The following is a 22,048-nucleotide window of genomic DNA, read 5'->3' as shown; positions in this document are numbered from 1 at the left end:
AGTCTTGTTAAAATGCCACAATGGGTGGACTTTCTGTCTTTTATCCGTCTTGTTTTACTGAGGGTTTTTCTGTTCAGTCTGATAAGTTCAATTTCTAGAGTTTGAAAGGTGATTGTTGTTTGTTTTTCAGACATTCAACATGTACTACTACGAGTCCAATAATGCCAACCTGTGGTTCATCAAGGAAAGCCAGTATGTCAAGATCGATACTATTGCTGCAGATGAGAGTTTTACACAGGTATGTACGCATGCACGCACTCACAAAGACTTACAAATGACCTTGTAACTAGCACTAACATATGTTGATGTTTTGTTTGTGGAACTTCTTCAAAAGCAAAACAGAGTGTCAAAATGGTATTAGTCATTCCCAGTGCGGCTGTATCCTGGCCATCTCTTGTACTGTGCTTTTCATGCTGATTTCAACATTGAGTTCAGCCTGTTTGTATATGGGCATCTGCTCCTCTAATACAACTTCATAATTACATATTCACCATTTGCAACCAATACTTAGAAAGAAATGTGATCTTAATGTAGCTAATATTAAAACATAGTCATCTTATCCTATTTACCAAACTGTCAGCATTTTTTTTTATAATTATTTCCTTGTGTGTGCAGTCAGAGTCAGGCATCAACATCGTACCAAAATAGATGTATGACTTTTTAGAGCCCAAAAAAAAATCCTCTAATAAATTTGGATGATGCTATCAAAATGAACGCATGCAAAATGTCCTCTTCCACAGGTGGACGTTGGCGACCGCGTGATGAAGCTAAACACAGAGGTGCGGGATATAAGCAACCTCAGTAAAAAGGGCTTCTATCTGGCCTTCCAGGATCTGGGCGCATGTATCGCTCTGGTTTCAGTCAGAGTCTTCTACAAGAAGTGCCCTCTCACTGTTCTCAACTTGGCCCAGTTCCCCGACACAATAACTGGCGGAGACACGGCACTTGTGGAGGTCCAAGGTTTGTGTGTGAATGCCTCTGAGGAGTTCGAGGCTCCGAAGATGTACTGCAGTGCAGACGGAGGCTGGCTGGTTCCCATCGGAAGGTGTGTGTGCAAACCGGGCTTCGAGGAGAACAAGGACGTCTGCCAACGTGAGTGAGGGTCTGGGGGCATGTGGAGGATTTAATTGTGTAGAATAGTGGAAGAATGACATATTCAGAGGGTTGGAATATGCATGATGCGGTCATGTATTGGCTGTAATGTCTTTATTTATATCGAAAGTGAATTTATTATTGCACATTTTACACCTGAGTGCCTGATATATGCTCTGTATCTTTGTGAGTATCGTAAAGGTTGGCCTTCTGAATTAATTTGCTAAACAAGTGTGACACTTGATTCTTCAACAGCTTACAAAAGTTCTCTTGCGAATGAAGCACAGCAATCATATCCATTCTGCCAAATACGACCAGAATATTAGTTGCGACTTGATCTTTTTTTTTGCCGAACAAGTGTGACTGTATGAATTCTGCTGAGGATGAAATGTCAATGTGTATTTAGGTTACTGATGTGTGTGTGTCAGTGTTGGTGTCATCACTCGGAGTGACTTTTATACACTGCAAGGACAGTTTTTGCAGAGTAAAAGAGAAGAGTTTGCTTTGAGTTTGCTTTTTTTTACATTTTTTGAGTGTGTTTGTTTGTCAGAGCTGAATATCTCATCTTCCCCGCTGAGCATGGTAGAGGGGTACGAGTTTGTGTGTGAAAAAAGTGCTTATTGATGTGTGCTGTAGGAAAGGAAAAGGTACGCCTTAGGAAAAGAGATTATTGAATCGTAAAACATCACATATGGTGCTTGGAGTGTGTGTGTGCACATACTGTGAGTGCATGCATTTGAGTGTGCACGCTGTATCAGACTAACATTGTCACCTGTCCCCACAGGCTTGCTTCCCCCCCGAAAAGAAAATTGAATCATACTGTAGATATTCATCGCTGCATATTTGGAAATTGGTGCACATAATGCAAATGTACTTGTTTTTGAGAAGCAGCAGCCAAGATGCCCAGAAAACTTGGCAGTTGGGCCTTAGAGACAAGTGAAGGAGAACAGAAGCTGTACTCTTCAGCTCTCTGACTGGTAATGTGCACAGATTGTGGCAGAACTGGCTGCATCTCAATCACGAAACGCAGACTGTTGAGCTGCATGTCTTTCTTGTACAAATTCAAAGCTTCAGTTATGTGACAGGTGATCTCAGGTTTCAATTTATGTAATGACTTGCATGATGTACATCTATGTCGCATTCCCTGTATTGAAACATTATTCAAAATTAGCAAAGCGGTTGACCTCATTGATCTCTATGACCTCATCAGTCTGCTCCCTAAGTCTTATCACCCTGCAGAGAATAAATAGTGCAAGGTAAGCACGATTAACAAGCTGCCGTTAACTCAATAACAGCGAATGTATGTGTGTTGATGTAATGAGTCCTTTTGTCAGTCAGAGGTCAGGGGTCAGGGAATAAATGTGTCCCTCGTAATTTATGGCCATGACGGTGGATGCATATGTGTGTGTGGCGTGGCAAAACAGGTGTCTGCAACACAGGATGGAGAGTCAGGTTTTCCATTTCAAGGCATATTCTGTTGTGTAGAAATTATTCTCAAGCAATCAAATAGTAATTTCCAATAGACTTAAATTCCTTCGCGGTGAATTGAAATCCCTCCACCGCAGGGTTGTCTGTAACACCAACTCAGTATTAGAGAAAATATATTTGTGGGGTCTAGTGAGGGATTTGCATAGCAATGCAATTACCTCATACAGCGGGAGAATTTACTATCCCATGTATGTCTTTCTAACATGTCTCATATTTGTATGCAGCCAGTGAGACAATGCCAAATGAAATACCCTGGAAACAGACTTAATTTTTATTAAAATGATGACCGTGCTGGTGCTATTTCGCCCGCACTGCTATTCTGATATTGTTCGCTTCCCTCGTCACAATTTCACTTAACCACCTAATGTAGCTGCTTCTGTAATCAGCCTGCTTTTAACAAAGACATGGGATGACACAGAGAAGAGCAACATCCCAGTGCGTTGCGCTTTAATGTGTCCCTGAGTGAACAAGGGCCATGCTTTTAAAGAGTCCTCTCAGCGCTCAGCGTCAGCTCCAAACAAAAGGTTCCTGCCGTGACACAGTCTGTAGGTCTTCCATAGGGAAAACACACTCGGCTAATGCATTTAAATCACCCTCTCTCGTCTGCCGTCACACAAAGAGAGGAGAGGGTGAGAGCTGTGGAGAGGACTGGAGGAGCATTCGTAACTACCATTATTGAGCAGGTGAACAAGCCTTTTAATGGATGCCTTGAATTCCCTTTTTCTTGCTCTTTTTGTGTGCTGTTGTTTTTTTTCTTCTTTAGCCATTTAGCTGCTCTGACGCTTATTGTTTTTTTTGTATAAAAGTGAATGTTCTGGCTGTGTTTTGGCCTCTATAGCTCTCTGTTTCTCTTCTACTTTCTCTGTCTCTCTCTATGACACTGTCTCTCTCTCTCTCTGTCCCTGTCTCCCTCTCTCAGTGTGAGGCGCTAATGGAATCATTACTAGCCTCTCTGTGTTAGACAAACACCAGACACCTCCAATTACAGCCTTTTTTTCCTCAATCCCTGGCTGCCTCCTTTCCTCCCTGCTATTTTCTAACCTTGCTGTGGTGTCTGCTTCTATAATGGTGGCTGTTCTTCACCTCTCTCCCTATACAAACCTCCCATTTTGCTCATCACCCATCCTTTATGATACTGTCTTCCTTTTCCACCTCACCATTTTTCTTTCTGTCTCCCTCCTCCTTCTCCTTACAGCCTTCATCTCCTCTGTCTGCACTCGTTAAACATTTATAGATCACGGGTTCATCTTTCTCTTTTTCTATTTTCCTGGCCCATGCTTGCTTCTTATTCCATAAAGTGAGGCACTAAGTGTGTGTAAATGTGTGTGTATGTTTTGATGTTAGACACTGGATTCTATTAAATCTGGTGGATTGTTTGATGACAAAAAGGGATGTTGAGTAATTGGGTACGATAAGATGGGAAATGAGAAAAAATGTATTCATGTTTCTTTGAAATGTCCTTGAACTCATCATCATTATGGCTCTAAAAATGCAAAGCCAGGTTACCTTAATGATTGGACACTTTTTCTTAAGCAAGAATTGGATGATTGAAGCCACAGAGAACACAGATTTTAGGAAAATAATCTGAATTAAGTAATTGTAAATGAACAATTACTTCTCAAGTATCAAATCACCAGCCTTATAGCCAACATACATATTATCAGCATGACTCATTGATGGACAACCAGAGTGCTCTTTAACACATAGTAATACGCTGTATCAGACTGTAGATACGCAGACCGTCATTGTTGGGAAGTTCATTACAATTTTGTTTTTGGTATGGAAAATTGAACACTCTCACCATCCCTGTACTGTAGTGTTACACATTGCGACTTCAATACATATTTGTGTTTTTCGTTTCTGGGAACTGCAGTAAACACACGGCTGCTCCGGTGGCTGTGGCTCTGCTGCTCCATCACATGTAAATCATACTTATCTGCTTTGTCACCACAGGAGTTACATAATCTGTGCCTCCCTTTCTCTCTATCACTCTTTTTCAAACTCTCTCTCCCGTCCCTGCCACATACATTTGCTCCCCCCTCGTCAGCTCTCTATCTCTCCACCCCATGCAGAGGTCTCTGTCAGTGCAGCCCGAGCCCCCCGCCTAGCTGGCTCTCTTGCTTTCTTTTCTCTCTGTTTAGTGTCTATCTCTTCTGCATTCTGTTTATGTTCTCCCTCTCTGTTTCTGTCTGCCACTGTTTCCTCTAACCCCCTACATTTCCAACTCATATTCCTCGCCTTCTCCTTCTGTTTTTCTGTCTCACAGCTGGTGGGGAATGTAGTGTATTCTCCTCTCAAACCTCTCCTCCTGTTTTAAGCCCTAGAGGTACATGCTGAAGGGCATGAGTTTATATATGTGTGTGTAGCTGTGACTAGACTATTTGTGTGTGTGTGTGTGTGTGTGTGTGTGTGTGTGTGTGTGTGTGTGTGTGTGTGTGTGTGTGTGTCCTGTCCTGTCCTTCTGTGTGTGTCTGACAGCACCAATTACTGCCTCAGATGCCTGAGAGATGGAGGAGACGGAGTGGAGAAGGGGAGAAGGACAGACACCTGTCACCTCGATACAAGTTTTCTTGCTCTCATCTCCTCTCTCTTTTTCTCAGCAGGCAAAAATAATATAGGTCGGAGTGACATGTCTGTATGTATGTCTGTCCGTTGGATATATCTGTCTAATGATCTCTTTCTTCTCTTCTCTTCTTCTTCTTCCATCTGTTTGATGCTGCCAGCATAAAGCAAAAACTTAGTTTACAAGTGGAACTTTTCAAAGTCACACCAAACTCTCCATACTGATTCCACTTAGCTCTCCCGCTGTTCTTTTCACTTCTGAAAGTGGAATGAAACCAAAGTGGGAAAAAACACTGAGAAACAAATCCAATGTGTTTACACTTCAGTGTGAACATTTGGCTGTTGATGAAAGGACAATGGGTTTGAAATATTTAAAATGCAATATACATTTAGCTATTTCTGAGGGTTTAAATAGATTGTTAAAAATAGCTTAACCAGTTGACAATTAACATTTAATATGGTAACAATGATACCAACAACTGGTTAGCATAGCCTAGCATAAATGCTATAGAAACAAATAGTCAACAGCCAGCTCCTTCCAAAGGTAGCGACATCTGCCTACTAGAACCTCTAAATCTTATTATTAAAACATAGTATATGTAGTATTGTGATAAAACACATTGAAGTGTTAAGGAGAGTTATGTGAATATTTCTTGGATGGGGGCAGTAACTTTTAAGTCTTGTTACAGCAGGTTTAGGATCACTGTGCCTGTGCAGAGGTCACAACATAAATCTGAGCTCACCATCTGTATCTGGCAACTTGCAGCAAGAGGCACTACACAGAAGTGTTATGCGGATAAATAACAGTTTTTAGCCACAAAATACCTCCAGTGTTGAATATTCCTTTCAGGGAGAACCATATAAACCCTTAAAGCCAGGAAAACATCACACTGGTTTAGCTCCTTAAACACTCTAAACCCCATTGACCACAACTATGAGATCATAACTTTTGGGCGGGATAACTAACTCCTACAAAATGTCCTTTTCAAGGGAAGACAAAAAAAGTTGTAGTTTGATATTTTTGGAAAACATTGCTCAACCTGTGAAGTGGTATTCAGATTTCTGTCTGCCTAGTGACTAGCAGTGATCAAAGGCCTGCTGCTCAGCCGCTCAGTTGATCAGACCTGGCTCAGAGTCGGACAAAAGCGCAGTGGAGGTGGGGGGGGGGGCTTACAGTAAAAGCCTTTGTTTGTTCTCTGCGAGGCATTTTAACTTTCTGTACAGATAAGTGAAAGTTATATGATACATGTGCTGTAAGGGCTCCATCAAGATATCCACTCAGATGTATATAATCACACACACACACACACACACACACACACACACACACACACACACACACACACACACACACACACACACACACACACACACACACACACACACACACACACACACACACACACACACACACACCTACAGTTTATATCTCATAAGAGGATTGCAGCCTCTGTTCATAATGAAAGGTTTAAAAGGAACGGATGTAGGAAAAAAATAGTCTTTGCACCTGTAAAAGAGATTGAGCTTTCTTACAGAGGAAGGGGTGTGTGTGTGTGTTTGTGTGTGCTGTGTGTGTGTGTTAAAATCTTAGTAGGGAACCTGCCTTTCTTTATTGCCTCTCCAACACAGATATTGATCTCTGCTTCTATCCTTATAGCAGAAGTGTGTGTGTGTGATGTGGACAGTCAGAGGCGGTGGGTAAAGTGAGCATTTTTATGTTGATCACATTCAGACTTTTGAAGGTCAAGCGCTCCCTCCTGCATGTTGTATGTTCTCTCTCTCACACACACACACACACAACGCGCACAGTTTTCTCTGTCTTTGCTCTCCTCTTTGTGGCAGCTCAGGGAGCTGGAGGGCAAGAAGGTGTGGGAAAGAAGGGAGTCGGAGGCTAACAGAAGGATTTAGACAAGTCAAGATGTTTTTGTGGGTATACAGTCAACTGCTGCAGGCATTAGGGCATTAAGCTGTTGAAGTGTCAGGCAGCAGGCTGGTATTACTAGCCAGATGTTCTTAAAGGACAAATGGATCTATGGTTTGGTAAAGGCCAGTCATCTGTCCTTGTACCTTTCTGTGGGAGTGTTTCTGCTGCTCAAATAGTCCGTCTGTCGGACTTTATTTTGGATAATGACAGCCACCTTTTAGTTCATTATGCCCTTATCTCCTCTCTCAAATGTCCCTCCATCCCTTTTTCCCACTCCCTCTTCCTCATCTCCTCTCTTTTGTGCCTGAATAAATGACACACAAAATCACAAAGGCTTAGGCGCTTGCTATATCCTCTACACACTATAGTACCCGTCTACATACCCACACAGCACTGACCCAGATAATGTGTATTCACACGATTTCTCCCAGCACAGCTCCTCTTTTGCCATGGCAGATCACTTGCCATGCATAAGCTGAGTTGCCAAAGGCCACCTTAGCACCAAGACACACTTGCGCTGCTGAAGTGTTAACCACAACAAAACCAGAGGACAACAAGGTGGTTTAAGCGAGACAGGCCATCGTACAGTACAGCTGAGTCTGGTGCAGTGGGTTGAGCTGTGTGAGCAAACCCTCAGAGAAAAGAAGGAAAAGCAGGCCAAGGACCGAGAAACTGTTAACGCATGTTTCTACTCTGCACGTCCTTATATAGCACTATTCCCTACAGAGGGAGGCTGCAGAGGAGAGAGAGCATGTCTCCTTTGGGTACGGTTGCCATTAATTGGAAGTGTTCCATAAGCTGTCTAGTTCCAGCTAGGGGTAAACATGTGTGTGCTCATGGGAAAGTTAATAATTTTCACATTTCCATAGTGTTGAATCAGTGTTGAGTTTGCTCCACTTAAGATCTAAAGGTTTAGAGAAAGGTGCATGTGTGTGCGAGAGAAAGCAGAGCAGGCATTCAGGCAACCAGCGGGTCTGCTGAACAGGAAACACAGAAACAGGAAGACAGCCATTGACCCCTTCCCCTTATCCCCTCCCTCCCTCTCTTTCTAGTTCACGGATAGCTTCCAGATGTTCCATCGGCCCGTCACACTGATTGGGCCGCTGTTGCACAGGCGTTATTGCTATGCTCAATACATGACATACAGATGTAGCCGTGGTCGAGGTCCAATTTGATGGACGCAGTACAGCTGTACTATTGTTCTACAGCCAAGAGGAACCATTCAGAAAATTCAAATAGACTTTCAGCCCCAGTGTCAGCCAGAAAAAAGACAGGTTACACAGGACCTGATGAGAGATGTGACAAAATCTTTTCATTTTTAAATATGTCCGTTTAGTCCAGCAGCTGTAGTATTACAGGTGGCTGCCAGCTTAAACTGACACATTTTATAGTTATCTAAATACACCTGTGAACTTTAACTTGCGAGTATAATGATTTCAAACAGGATATGCAAATAGCTAATATGGCATACTTTAAATGGTGACAATTTGTCTACTTATAATGCAGTCATCTCAATTACGTATGATGAGAGACTTTTTGGGATACCAGAATATAATTTTTTAAAAACTATGGATGTGTGCATTATAAGCCATTATATGTGTAGTAGCTTCCTTTTGACAGTTACAACAAAAATATTACAGAAATGTCTTTAAAACCGGGCACTACAAAGATGATCTCTCTTCAACTTTAAACATCCTGTATTATGTTGAAAGAAATGAAAATGAAACGCTTTCCGGTCCTGAACCTAGCAGATTTATATTATGGAGAGCACAAAAGGGACAAGCCGTGACAATTTTCCCAAGAGGGGACTCTTTTGTATGTGACACCCTTGACTTCCTGCTCAACGCTGAATGGGCGCCATGGCGTCAAGAAGGTGTGTAAACACCTCCTTTACCTTCAGTCTTCTCCATTCAATACTTTGACAGAGGATGCCGTCGCCTGAGGTGCATTTATGGAATGCTTTATTCTTTATAGTAAGCGGTGGATGAAAGCTCTAAGGGACACACACACACACACACACACACACACACACACACACACACACACACATTCATTCACAGAGACATATACTCAGCAACATATACAAACTGCAAGTAAGCAATCTAAAGCTTCTTATTTTTATAATTGACTTTGAAGTCTCTTTGATCTTCTCCTGTGAATGGGATTAAAACATATACATGCAGATATTTCTGCTATTGCCAATTTGCTTTGACTGTGGCTAGCAAAGTCCACCAGTGCCCACCCAAAGATTAAAGACAGCTACTGTAGAATATGGTCTCCCACTTGACAGGTACATCTGCATGTGTGTGTGAGACTGACAGAGAAAAAGGCACGGGGCTTTCCTTTCCTCCTTCGCCTGAGAGGATGAATTATTGAGAGTGATGAACTGAAAATAACGTGGGTGAGGAAAGGAGGTGCACAGCTCCTCCTACACACACTCTGCCAATCGGCTTATGTGGGCACGTTTACTGCCATGATGTGCGTCTCTGCGTGAGTGTATTTAGGGAGTTGCGAAGTGTGTTTATAGTGTGTTAAAGCTCTACAGGTTGCATTTTAAGGAAGATGTGTAAGCTATGTGTGCCTGGACTCAGAAGGTGTAGTGAAGGTTTAAAGCTATGTTTGTAGACTTAAGCTCTGTGTGTGATTGTTTGATTTGTTTTTGTGTGTTTACGGGTCTGAAAAAGGAAAAGGTGAATTTTTGTGTTCCTCTGGCCTTTTATCTTGATGGCAAAACAGACAGACAGAAGAATTAGTTATTCAGACTGAGAGCCAAACTCCCAACAGACTCCTTCTATAGACCTGTCATGCTCTCTCTCTTCTTCTTTTCTCCCTCTCTCTCTGTCTGTCTGTCCCTCGCCCATGACCCCATTCACACAGAAACACACAAGCACCTGGTATCTATTTAATCTGTTTTTACACTGCAGGATAATCACCCCGGCTCAAAATTAGTGAGCCATCAGCTCAGGTTACAGATGGAAAGTGTGTGTGTGTAGATGTGGGTTGTTTTAATTGCACTGAAATTGAGCGTATTCTTTTTCCCGCAGACTTTTTTCGGAGGGGTTTGAATGTTGTGTGTTCGTGTGTGTGTGTGTGTGTGTGTGTGTGTGTGTGTGTGTGTGTGTGTGTGTGTGTGTGTGTGTGTGTGTGTGTGTGTGTGTGTTCCTGTCAGCGAGAGAGTAAATATTTGTGCAGGGGCTCTGGAGAAGGTCAGGGTCAACGTATGACAGACAGCCCATTGGGAAATAAGACACACACACACAAAGGCAAACTCACACATACTCAAAGGCAAACTCACTCACACACACACACACACACACACACACACACACACACACACACACACACACACAAATAGAGAGAATAAAGTAGAGATCGCCGGGAAGGGAGAAAGAAAAAAAGACATAAAGGACAGATAAAAAATAGAAATACACAGCAGGTAGGCAAACAGGGAGATAGATGGACGAAGAGAAAAAGAGAGAGAGACATCGACGAAGACGGTGATGGACAGAATAAGGAAGAGGGAGAGCTTCATCCCGTAGTTCCCCTTGGCCGCTCTCAGTAATTGGCTGGTATCCAGAGGACAGAGAGTAGATCAGAAACAAGCCTGAGTGTACTCATGTGCTTCATGTTCTGGACATCACAAACCAGTCTGACCATGAATGGGTGGGTGTGTGTGTGTGTGTGTGTGTGTGTGTGTGTGTGTGTGTGTGTGTGTGTGTGTGTGTGTGTGTGTGTGTGTGTGTGTGTGTGTGTGTGTGTGTGTGTGTGTGTGTGTGTGTGTGTGTGTGTGTGTGTGTGTGTGTGCATGTGCTGGGGAGGGGGAGAAATCATAAGATGCTGTAAACACTAAGGGTTTGTCCTAAGGTGTCAATTGTGGAGGCTTATGTTTTCTGTCTGGAAATGGCTCATATCTCATGTGATCCTGCCTTTCCACAACAAAAGTCTTGCAGGCCAAATGAATTGCCCCATTGCTAAAAATGAATGTAGTTTGATGTGCATTCAAAAGCCTGCTTGTCACTCACTAGCAACAAACTTTTATTCTAGTTTGGTCATGGATAGTAAGAATACAAGTGTTTCTTTGTGTCATGCAGTAAAAAGTTTAAGCATGACCGGTTTGCAATGGAAGAGTTACCAATGAGCAAAAGCTAAGTACAATCACAACAAAGGTGAACATGCCCCTTCTGTTAAAAACAAATCAACATGGTAAGATTAATTATTTTGATTGCTTGTTTATCAGTCCTGACATGACTAAATAATTGTGTTAACTAGACAGCAATTACGGTCACTTATCCGCAACCATGGCCATTTCTTATACCCATATAAAAAGAAAAAAAAAAGCCTGACTTGTCCTTAGAGATCTCATGTTCAGACTGCTGATAATAAGCTTATACAATTTTATATAACATGTTTGTGTTTTTCAGTGATTTACTTGATTGTTTTCAGTGAGGTGGGATGTTTGAATATGACAAATATGACAACCCTGAAAGAAGGGATCTTGCATCTTGATGAGACCTTCCTGGCTAAATAGAAGATGAACTAACAGTTTAAAAACATATAACTGCCCCACAAAAAGGCTAATTATTTGCAGAATAAAACAAGCAGCAGAAACACACAACAATCAAAGAGAGGCAACTTGTGTGGGTGAGCTGTTTTTTTGTTTAGGAATATCAACACAATAACTATCATAAACAAATACAAGAAAAACTTTCAAGGCAATGAAATGCTCTAAAGCTGTAAAGCACCTCATGTTGTCTGTAGTAAAAATAATATGAGGTAATTTGATAAGTTGATATAATGATTTATCTTTGGGTTAGAAAAAAGAAACATCAAGCGAGTGGACGTAGTGCCATCAAGAGGCTTCGGCAGAAATGGTGTGTGTTTCACAGGATTAGTACTTATGGTGAATATTATAGTGGTGAAGGTTGTTATGAACCCCAATTAGGGATTAGGGTTTACAGCAGGGAGCTGGACTCTGATGTTGACATTCTTATTTCAGACAAACCTCCACATTACCACACACTCACACACATTAAAACACACATACTCATGGTCGGCTCCTTACTCTATAAACACACCAAAGCAAAAACACTTGGACATATTACTTCCACTTATCAACAAGGAAAATTGTTGGCTACACAACACATTTTGAGTTAATGAAGTCACATGTGTCATTTCCTCCTGCAGTGTCCCACCAAAGGGATATTGGTCAATTTTCAACCAGTTTTTATCATCGCAGTGTGTGCAAACAAACTCATCTAATTACTTCCTGCAAATAAATCTATATTTTTTTTTCACACAATAGGGTTATACCTTTTTACTTGTGCTACATTTTGTTTAGCTGGAAACATGTCAACTGAACCAAAAGCATGTTTCACGGCAATGTACAGATGAGCATCACACACACAAACACATACAGATGCGACCCCGGTGGCCATAAAGGACGTCAGGTTCAATCTCGTCAGACTTCTGCACTAATGCTTGGTGTATCAATTTTTAAGTAGGTGGCCTCAACAACTGCCTCAGAAGCACACACACACACACACACACACACACACACACACACACACACACACACACACACACACACACACACACACACACACACACACAGCTGTGTGCTCCAGGAGCTGTGGCACTCGAGGGGTACTAGAGGGGTTCTGTCGTGAAAGCTTGTTGCCATAGTGACTATTATGGAGTTCATCTCCTGTGGGCCAGCAGGCTTTACACTGGCCCACGGGAGATGAACCACCAAGTATGAATCCCTCTTGAAAGAACACACTGATGTACACAAATTCTATACCCCCCAGGTTTCTCCTCTGTGCCCTCTATGGTACAGCAGGCAGGGAGCCAATGTTAGACCTGAACCGAGTGCGACAGAAAGCAAGAACGCAGTAATTAACAGTTGCAAGGACATTTTAACAAGTGGAGGAGAAAAGAAGGATCCAAACCAGATTGGTTTTTTTTTCAGAAAAGTGTAGCTGATAGGATTTTGCATACATTCAGATTTGCCTGTTTGAATGTACTTAGGATGTAAGGACCTTAACTATGAGATTCATGTTTCTGTGTACTTAGTGTAAATCCTTGCAGGCACTTCCTACTCTTCCACTGCAGTCAGCTGCTTTTTTCATTTTTACAAGCAACTTATATACCTTATTTTAAAATGATGTAACCAGTCACACTAAATGCTGTACATGTCTTCTGATGCCAAGAAGTGTAATTCACTGGGATGATATAAAAGCATGAATCATCATGTTTAGCTCAGGATGCGGTACCTAGCTTAGCAAAGGAAGAAACATGAACGGGGAAACTTTTAAGCTATGTGGTCAAAGGCATGACAAGGACCTTGATGCTATCAACAACATTTAGTTTGCCATCCAGTCTTAAATGGCTGTCAAACAACCATGTGAAACTCGTCCTAAAAAAACCTACAACTGAAGATCATCAGCCGAACAGTGATAAGAAGTACCTTTAAATGTGCGCTCAAGGACCTAAGGAGATTATACACAAAGCAAATATAGGACCCAAGACAAAACCCTAGCACACCATAGTAAAGAGCAGCAGTGTCCGACAGAAAGGGTATAAAAGCCACAGAAAAACTCCGATGAGATAGGAATCCACGGCCTAAACCTTTCAGTTAGGCTGCCATTATCCGTTGTATCAAAGCCTGCGCTAAGATCCAGCAGCATCAAAACAGAGAATTCACCCACATCAAAAGAGATCATTAAGTCACTCAAGACAATGAGGAGCGCTGTTTCAGACAAATGCTTCTGACTGAAACCGGATTGAAATATTTCAAACTTGTTTGTGCAGGATAGCAGTGAGCTGTTTGCTAACAACTTTATCTAGATGTGTGAGGTTCAGATGTTTCATAACGCCCACCAGTTCATTGAGGTCTTAAAAGAAAACAGGAGAGAAACAGTCCATCTGTCGGCCGAGTTGAAAATGCTGGGAGAGGACTTGAGGGTAGCCTGACAGCCATGACACCTTTAACCTTTAATCTCAAGCACAGTTTTATAAGAATGCTCTTGCATCCTGTTTCAGCTGAATAAAACATCTGGGGAAATTGAACCAAACTGTATTGTTGTGAGCCACATAGACGCCGAAAAAGTCAATAGAGCTGAATTTCACTGCAGTTCGGGGAACATTCTCTGTGGTTTCGTAAATACTCTTTACACGCAGCAGTAACACATTGTTCATTAACATATACATTGATGATGGTAGCTTTCAAGAGACATATCCCTGTGGTTTGGGAAACAGTTATAAGCTAATTTGAATATTTTTTGTAGATGATTAAAGAAAAAAACTATTTGCAGCCCTAAAAAAAGGTTAAGAGTAGATCTTTATCAACACATTCAGTGTTTTCCCAGAGGAAACAGTTGGGCTGTTCTCTTCTCAATCAGTGCGTGGTGACTGAGGGTGTGTCTTGAGTAGCAGTACTATATCATATCTAAGAGCTATCGATTGGCATAAATACACTAAGTCTCTCTGGTGACTGGATGAATATTTAATAAGACACTGGATCTGAGGCCACTCTTTGTCTTTAGGAGAAACACACACACACACACACACACACACACACACACACACACACACACACACACACACACACACACACACACACACACACACACACACACACACACACACACACACACACACACACACACACACACACACACACACACACACACACACACACACACACACACAACAGCATTGTCAACTGCTACTTAAAAGAAGACGCAAATTGCGAGTTAGCTCACGGGTTGTTTTTGTGACTTCACTTTTTTGGCACTTCTGTCTTTTTTGGGTGTGATTGCATGTTTATGTGGGCCATATCTCGCTGCCTCAGCCCCCTTGTCTCCTTTACATATCTATGGAAAATCATTAATCATAAGGGAACCAAGTCAAGTAACACATTTCCCTTGAGAACTTGAGGGAAAAAAAGGAGCAAGAAAAGCAGCAGAGAGTGAGAACAAAGTTGAAAAGCAGAGTAGAAAACACAAGGAGGGAGAAGCCAAGCCGCCATTCTTGCAGAACGTTTTTGATCAGGCAGTTGTTTGCATGCCAGGCCTGGCATGGGGCGCCCTGTCTGTCCTCTAGCGCGAGGGTCCTTTTGTGCCTGTGTGGCTGGCCAGAGCCCGGAGCCAGGACTCTCCGGATGGAACGTCCCCGGAGAAAAGCTGCTTTTCCACCCTACTCCTACAGAACCAGCCAACACACACACACACACACACACACATACACACACATTACCTTGGAAGCTGACAGGAAGAAGGAAAGAGAGCAGAAACCCTTTGAGAATTATCACTCCCTTTCCTTTCCTCTTTCTTTATTTCCTTTATTCTTTCTTTCTCTCCTTTCCACAGCAACACACACATCCCTTTGCTAGTGTTATCTCAGGTCTTTTGGGGATTGTGCTACTGGACTTTGCTCCCCTATGATGAATGATTTGCCTAAAAATAGTGTCTGCATGCGAGGGAGCATATCGTCCAGGTGGAAGAACTTAGCTCCACAGTGAGGAAACACACTTCTTTTAGGCCACTTTTCCATTCCTCTATTGAGCAGGTTAACTACGAGACTAAGAGATTGTGTGTGTGTGTGTGTGTGTGTGTGTGTGTGTGTGTGTGTGTGTGTGTGTGTGTGTGTGTGTGTGTGTGTGTGTGTGTGTGTGTGTGTGTGTGTGTGTGTGTGTGTGTGTGTGTGATAATTTACAGCCTTTCTGGGACGAGGTACGTGTAGCTTGATTAAATCTGTGACCTTCACCACCAGCACAAGCAATCAGCAAGCGAACACACACGATCACACACAAACACACACACACATTCTCAATCGCCGCGTACTTAACACCTTTGCGCTCAGCACACGAACATGCAATCAGCACCTGGTGGATTCCATATATCATTGATCCAACCTATCCATGTACTAACGTACACGAATGCATACACACAGGGCGTCTATTGAATTGCATATGGGACGCCCTGATTTTTCTTTTACGTGGGGTTTTGTGCACTGTAATACTATTTACCGCTGTGGCAGAAAGGGCTTGCGAGGATGAGAATACCAGGCCTTTGAATGTATAAATAAATACATGCGTAATCTATATTCAGATTAACAAAGGGGAAGTCAGGAATTCCATTTCACTGCCTAGAGATGCAAAAGGGAAATCATGCCACGTCCCCAATCTATTTTCAGCAGACGGCTGCTGTTGAGCGGAAGCACGGTTTTCCCTCCCCAGTTTTATGAGTCCACATAATGAGTAATATGCAGCCACTGAAACAGCCATAGCAATAGTCATAATATGATATTGTGAACATGCTGTGACTGGGGCTGTGTTTTTTTGTTCCCCCGGTTGTCAGATGATCTAAATCTGATATAACAGGGATGACAGTTGATCTGCTGCTGCACTGTGTTATTGTACTGTACGGCCCTGTGGTTATACAGGCCCTCAGCCTGATGTAAGAGGATCTCACGTAGACCTAATGTCACAATATATTAAATCAAATGTGTTTTTTTCTTTTTCTTTTGTTAGCCAAGGGTGCTTCATGGCACTTGTTATGACCTATCGTGTCTATGAAACATTTGTTGTAGCCTGTTGTTTTGCCTTTTTCTATACCTTTGAGTGTCTGCATTTCCCTTATACTTTACTCCTGCAGAATTGTGGTTTAATTTCTTTAGTTTAAGCATTAACATTAGCAAGTGTTGTAAGCACGCCAATGATTGTTTAAACCTCCACAATCATGTGACTGCACAGTACAGTATGCGCTGCCTTTTAATCAATGTTGCTGTCATTCTGATACAAGTATAGTGTTATGGTAAATGACAAAAACAATCTTAAAATATTTCCCAAGCTTTAATTGACCTAAATTATCCTATACAACATTTTTTGGAGAAAATTGATTTCTGGCTCAGACTTCGTTGGTGTATGAAAAAGGTTAAAGTCTTAAAGGTTCAACACAGCACAGCCTCTAGCCCTGTGTCTATATGTCTTCTCTTTCCAGCGTGCCGAACTGGTACCTACAAAGCTTCAGCAACTGATGCCTACTGCACCAAATGTCCTCCTCACAGCTCGTCCCCGCAGGAACAAGCCGTCGAGTGCGTCTGCGAGAAAGGTTTCTACCGTGCCGAGACTGACCCACGATCCATGGCCTGCTCACGTGAGTATTGCAATCACTGGGCAAAACACACACATACTGTATGTCACAAGCTACCAATACAGTCAGACAGCTGGAAGCTCATTTCATACCACGTTGTGTATTCCAGGCTTTCAATTAAATCAGATATTTACATTTGGGTGTATACATTGTCATGTTATAGAATTGCATTGTGTCACAATGATTGGATTACACTTCATTTAATTACTCTGTAAGGTATTCCTGTAAGAATTTAAATCGCTTGGCTACCTTCCAGTTCTATACATAATCCCTCCATGTATTTTCTTGCTCCTCGGCTACTATTGGTTTACACACCACTAGAGATACATACACGCATGTTTTTTTAGCTGTATGGTTGACGCCACATATACTTCGGATAAGAACACTGGTACGGGTGATACTGTGATAGAAATCTGATGATGTGTGAACATAGACACACACACCAACACACAAAATCGTAAAGCCAGGGGTATCATCAGACCCCATCCTCAGGAACAGGGACAGAGAAGAAGAGTAAGGATGAGGAGGGAAGATGGAATGAAAGAAAGGGACAGTAAGAGATGGATTGGCTACAAGGAGGGATATGGGGGTGAGAAAGAACTGGGACATGGTGGGGCTAAAGAAATATGGAGGTATACACACATGTGCACACACACATATACGCAAAGCCATTATCAGGTTATGGTAGATTACACTCATTAATCGTTGTAGCAGGTGAGATGTGTGACGATTGTGTTATCGGCTGGAAATGAGTAAGGGCCTGTTCCAATATGTATGGGCACACGCTCCACATGCACACACACATGCTAGCACTGAAGAGGATGGAGAGCGGAAAAATTAGGAAATAAGGAGAAAAGGTGAAAGAATTAGTCATAGAGAGACATGGATAATGACACTCAAGACACAGGCAAAGAATAGAACAGCAGGGGAAATAGTGGACTACCAGAGGCATATAATTTAAATGTCATAAAAGGCCGATCAGTAGAAGAGATGATGGACAGTTCAGTGTGGCCGAGGGAGGTGGGGGGATGGAGAAAAGAAAAAGTCTTAATTAGCAGGATCAGTCAGCACATCTTTTCAGGAAATTTACGACCAACAGCCTCAATTATCCACAGCATGGCCTCCACTCCCACCTTTCCCCTATCTCTCCTGCGCTTCGGAGAGCCTCGCCACTGGCAAGGCTAATCAGGAAAGTCCCAGGCTCTGTCAGCGGGCCCCTGGGGTTCACTGCGTGGCCAGGACCTGATGAGATGTCAGGCTGAGAGCATCTACTAATAAATGTCCTTATGGTTGGGATACCCGCACCGTGCTGTGAACCACCATAATCAATGGGCTTCCATTAGAGTGGTTCTCAAACAACAGGAATAGCACAGTAAAGGCTTACCTTGATGATGATTTGGATGGTTATGGTTCCCTCAATCAGCCGTTTCTGATGTCTTTTTAAAATGATCTGACAATGACAAAGCACAGAAAAAGGCCCAATTGAAGAATTTTGTTAAATATGGTATCTTTGGTGATAAAGCCTACACAGCCATTATTCAAAACAAATGCCCCATTTATCTGTCTCATTTTTCATGCACTGTCGGTCTGAAAGCAGCCCTATGATGAAACACACACACACACACACACACACACACACACACACACACACACACACACACACACACACACACACACACACACACACACACACACACACACACACACACACACACACACACACACACACACACACACACACACACACACACACACACATGCTTTACATGAACATACAAATGTTTTTGTGTCCCTAAACAGGATTTCATTGAAGTTAAACAGGAAGGAAATTAGAATTTTTGTGCCCCTGAGCTACTATTTAGTTTTGTAATTGTCGGTTGGCCTCTGCTCTTTTATACCTCTTAGATACATGTACGCACACACAAATGTTTGTGCAGCATCTTTCATGGAAGTACGACAAAATAACTATAAAATAACACTCAAATCTAAAATTCTTCATCTCTATGGTTTATTACGAGATTAAATGGCCATCACAGCATCTGTGTTAAAACCCCTTTATGCTGCTCCAATGCAAAAAAACATTTGAAAAATTCTCGACATATTTTTTTTAATGTATGTGCCATCATAAACGTACTACGGCTAAATGTGTAATTAATACCATTTGTGTGTATTTGTTTCTTTGATAATGATGACTCGCAGTTTTTTTTTACTATGATACACTAATCATTTCAGCTGAAGTTCAGAGTAATATTAACCACTCTAAATCATAAAACGTACCTGACTCATGAGAAAAATTACTCTGGGCCCTTTCTATAGATCATCGTCCACTCAGTATTAATTGTCTGCAGTGCAGCCTCAAAAGAGTATCAGTTAACTTCCCCATGGTAAAACCCTCCGTGCATTCGAGCGCCGGCGATTCAACATCACGTGAATACTTTTTAAAGATGTATTTCAGTGGAAGTGTAATATATTCTCATACTGTCCCATTCACAACCAGCAAAGCTCTTTTTATCTCTGTCCATTCCACAGCTATTCATTAATCGAGCGGCAAGTGTCCACCCTCCGGTTGGAGGCAGTTAATTATTTTTTAATTTAATCAATGCAAATACTGTTCTTAATAGAAACCATAAAACGTTTGGTAATGAACATGAAGACAATGTATGGAAAGAGAATATAGATTTTTTTAAATCAAAAAACCTTGATTAATCACTTTTATATGAGCTGGGACTGGAATGGTGTTTGAATAGACATTGAATCTTGTGGGTTTTACCTTGCATCTCACTCAGTTCATGCTGGGAAGACAACATCTCTGGTTCTTCTGATTCTAAACTCTCAATCTTAATCAGATCATGTTATAGGGGTGCAATGCCAAATCTTTGAAGTCCTGCTTTACTTGTAAGATGCACACAATTCCTTTGGTGATAAAAAAAAAGGCATATTTGTACGCCTCACATTCCCTTCCAGCCATTTTTCGAGTGGTCAAATAAGACTCTACTCTCTCTGCTTTATTATTGCAGTTTTTTCAACATAAAAGAATACATTTCCCAAGTGGACTGAAATTGTCTTCTCCTTAGGTCCACCATCTGCTCCTGAGAACCCCATCTCCACGGTGAACGAGACCTGCGTCACTTTGGAGTGGTCACCACCCAGGGAAACAGGAGGCAGAGGAGACATCAGCTACAGCCTCCACTGCAGGAAGTGTTCTGGTGACGGCAGGAAGTGCACACCGTGTGGTAGCAGCGTCCACTTTGTTCCAAGACAGTTTGGTCTCTCGTCAGCCAGCGTGCTGGTCACCGACCTGCAGCCGGACTCCAACTACAGCTTCACTGTTGAGAGCCAGAATGGAGTGTCCGACTTTAGCCCCACCCCCAGAGGAACAGTAGTCATCAATGTCACCACATCCCAGACAGGTGAGAACATACAGGCGTAATTTATATGTAAAAAAATCATCTGAACCCACAAATTTATATATAAACATCAAAACACTAGTATTTGTTGACATAGACAGCTATTTCCAAGGCTGATATTCAGATTTAAATTGCAGCACAAACTCAAGGAAGAAAACATTCTGCATGCCTTCACCAATATCCACTTTTAAAGGCTGATTGGAAAATAAAGTCATCCGGGGTAAGAACGTATTCATCAGCCTGAGCTAGGAATTTGTCCTGTGATTCAGCGAGAGTATTTTTCAAAATTGTATCCTGATTGCAGTGTGCTCACAAATATAATCAGGCTTTTACACTGCAACTGTAAAATCACTGCTCTGCTGCATCTCCCTGATACCACAAAATTACACCCCTGAAACCCTTCCTTCACAAATATAATCATGCGTGCATCTTTCGCTGTGTGGGGCTGTGGGAAAGTGCTGCAAGAGAAGTGCGTATGACAGGGTGGTGATGAGTAATAGTCCCCGTACTATAGATGTGTGTGTAATAGCAGCAGGGAGAGGTGAAAGGGATGTAGGAGGTTGTTAACCTCATTAGGATCCCTACATGTCACATGTGCTACTCTCTACTGAAGTATCAAACCGCACACTTTCAACCCACACAAGCATGTGCCCCAATGTGCGAAGGCTGGGTAAGAAGTCACAGTGCTTGGGGTTTACACATTAATAACATGAGCAGATTGCACACTATTCACACGCATGTCACAGACACACACAACGTAGAATGCTGTAATCACAGGTTTTAAACAGCTTGTTAGCTCTCTCTCATTAGCAAAAATACGTGATAACAACTTCCAATAAGAGTATTCTAGTTATATAGCACATTGGGTATCCATTTGAAATCCCTCTAGTCTCCTACAAAGCGTGCCGTCTTTATCTCTGCCTCTTTTCAAGTTTATTCTCTCCTCTCATTGAACTTTACTCTATCTTTGTCGCTCATGTTCTCCCTTCTTTGTTTACTGCAGTGAGCGTGGTGTTGAAGGAGAGGCGGAGCAAGGACAGCGTGACTTTGGCCTGGCAGGGTCCAGAGAGACCAAACGGAGCGATTGTGGAGTATGAGGTCATCTACTATGAGAAGGTGAGAGAGATGCACGCAGACACTGGTTTATTTTAAAGCGGCACACACTGAAGATCAGTTTACTTGTTATTTCAAATTTGTAACAGTAAGCCTGTTACAAACTGGAGCTGTGGAACAACTTATATGGATACGTTTTATTTTGGGAGGTATATGCTTTGTTTTTAGAGTAAAATGAGAAGATTGATATCGCTGTCAGTGCATGTTGAATTTATTGCTAGCAGCTGGTTGGCTTAAATTAACACACTAGCTGCAAACAAGCAAAAAGCACTAGCCTTACTGGGTCCAAGAGTTCAAATATCCACTTA

The 22,048-nt window shown here is 42.1% G+C and overlaps 1 protein-coding gene across 2 annotated transcripts in view; it reads left to right on the top strand.

The window, feature by feature from the left end:
* epha4b (eph receptor A4b) overlaps positions 1–22,048 on the top strand; it is an 80,148-nt gene that overhangs the window by 23,229 nt on the left and 34,871 nt on the right. For both annotated transcript variants that reach the window (XM_063885486.1, XM_063885485.1), the window contains exons 4-8: positions 131–238; positions 741–1,092; positions 17,068–17,223; positions 20,295–20,630; positions 21,631–21,743. In XM_063885486.1, coding sequence (XP_063741556.1) covers positions 131–238; positions 741–1,092; positions 17,068–17,223; positions 20,295–20,630; positions 21,631–21,743 — 1,065 coding nt within the window. The remainder of the gene's footprint in view (positions 1–130; positions 239–740; positions 1,093–17,067; positions 17,224–20,294; positions 20,631–21,630; positions 21,744–22,048) is intronic.

Source organism: Eleginops maclovinus, chromosome 6 (genome assembly GCF_036324505.1).
Source record: "Eleginops maclovinus isolate JMC-PN-2008 ecotype Puerto Natales chromosome 6, JC_Emac_rtc_rv5, whole genome shotgun sequence".
NCBI classification, from domain to species: Eukaryota; Metazoa; Chordata; class Actinopteri; order Perciformes; family Eleginopidae; genus Eleginops; species Eleginops maclovinus.
Note: the sequence above shows the minus strand (reverse complement) of the source record. Positions and strands in the feature narration are given on the sequence as shown.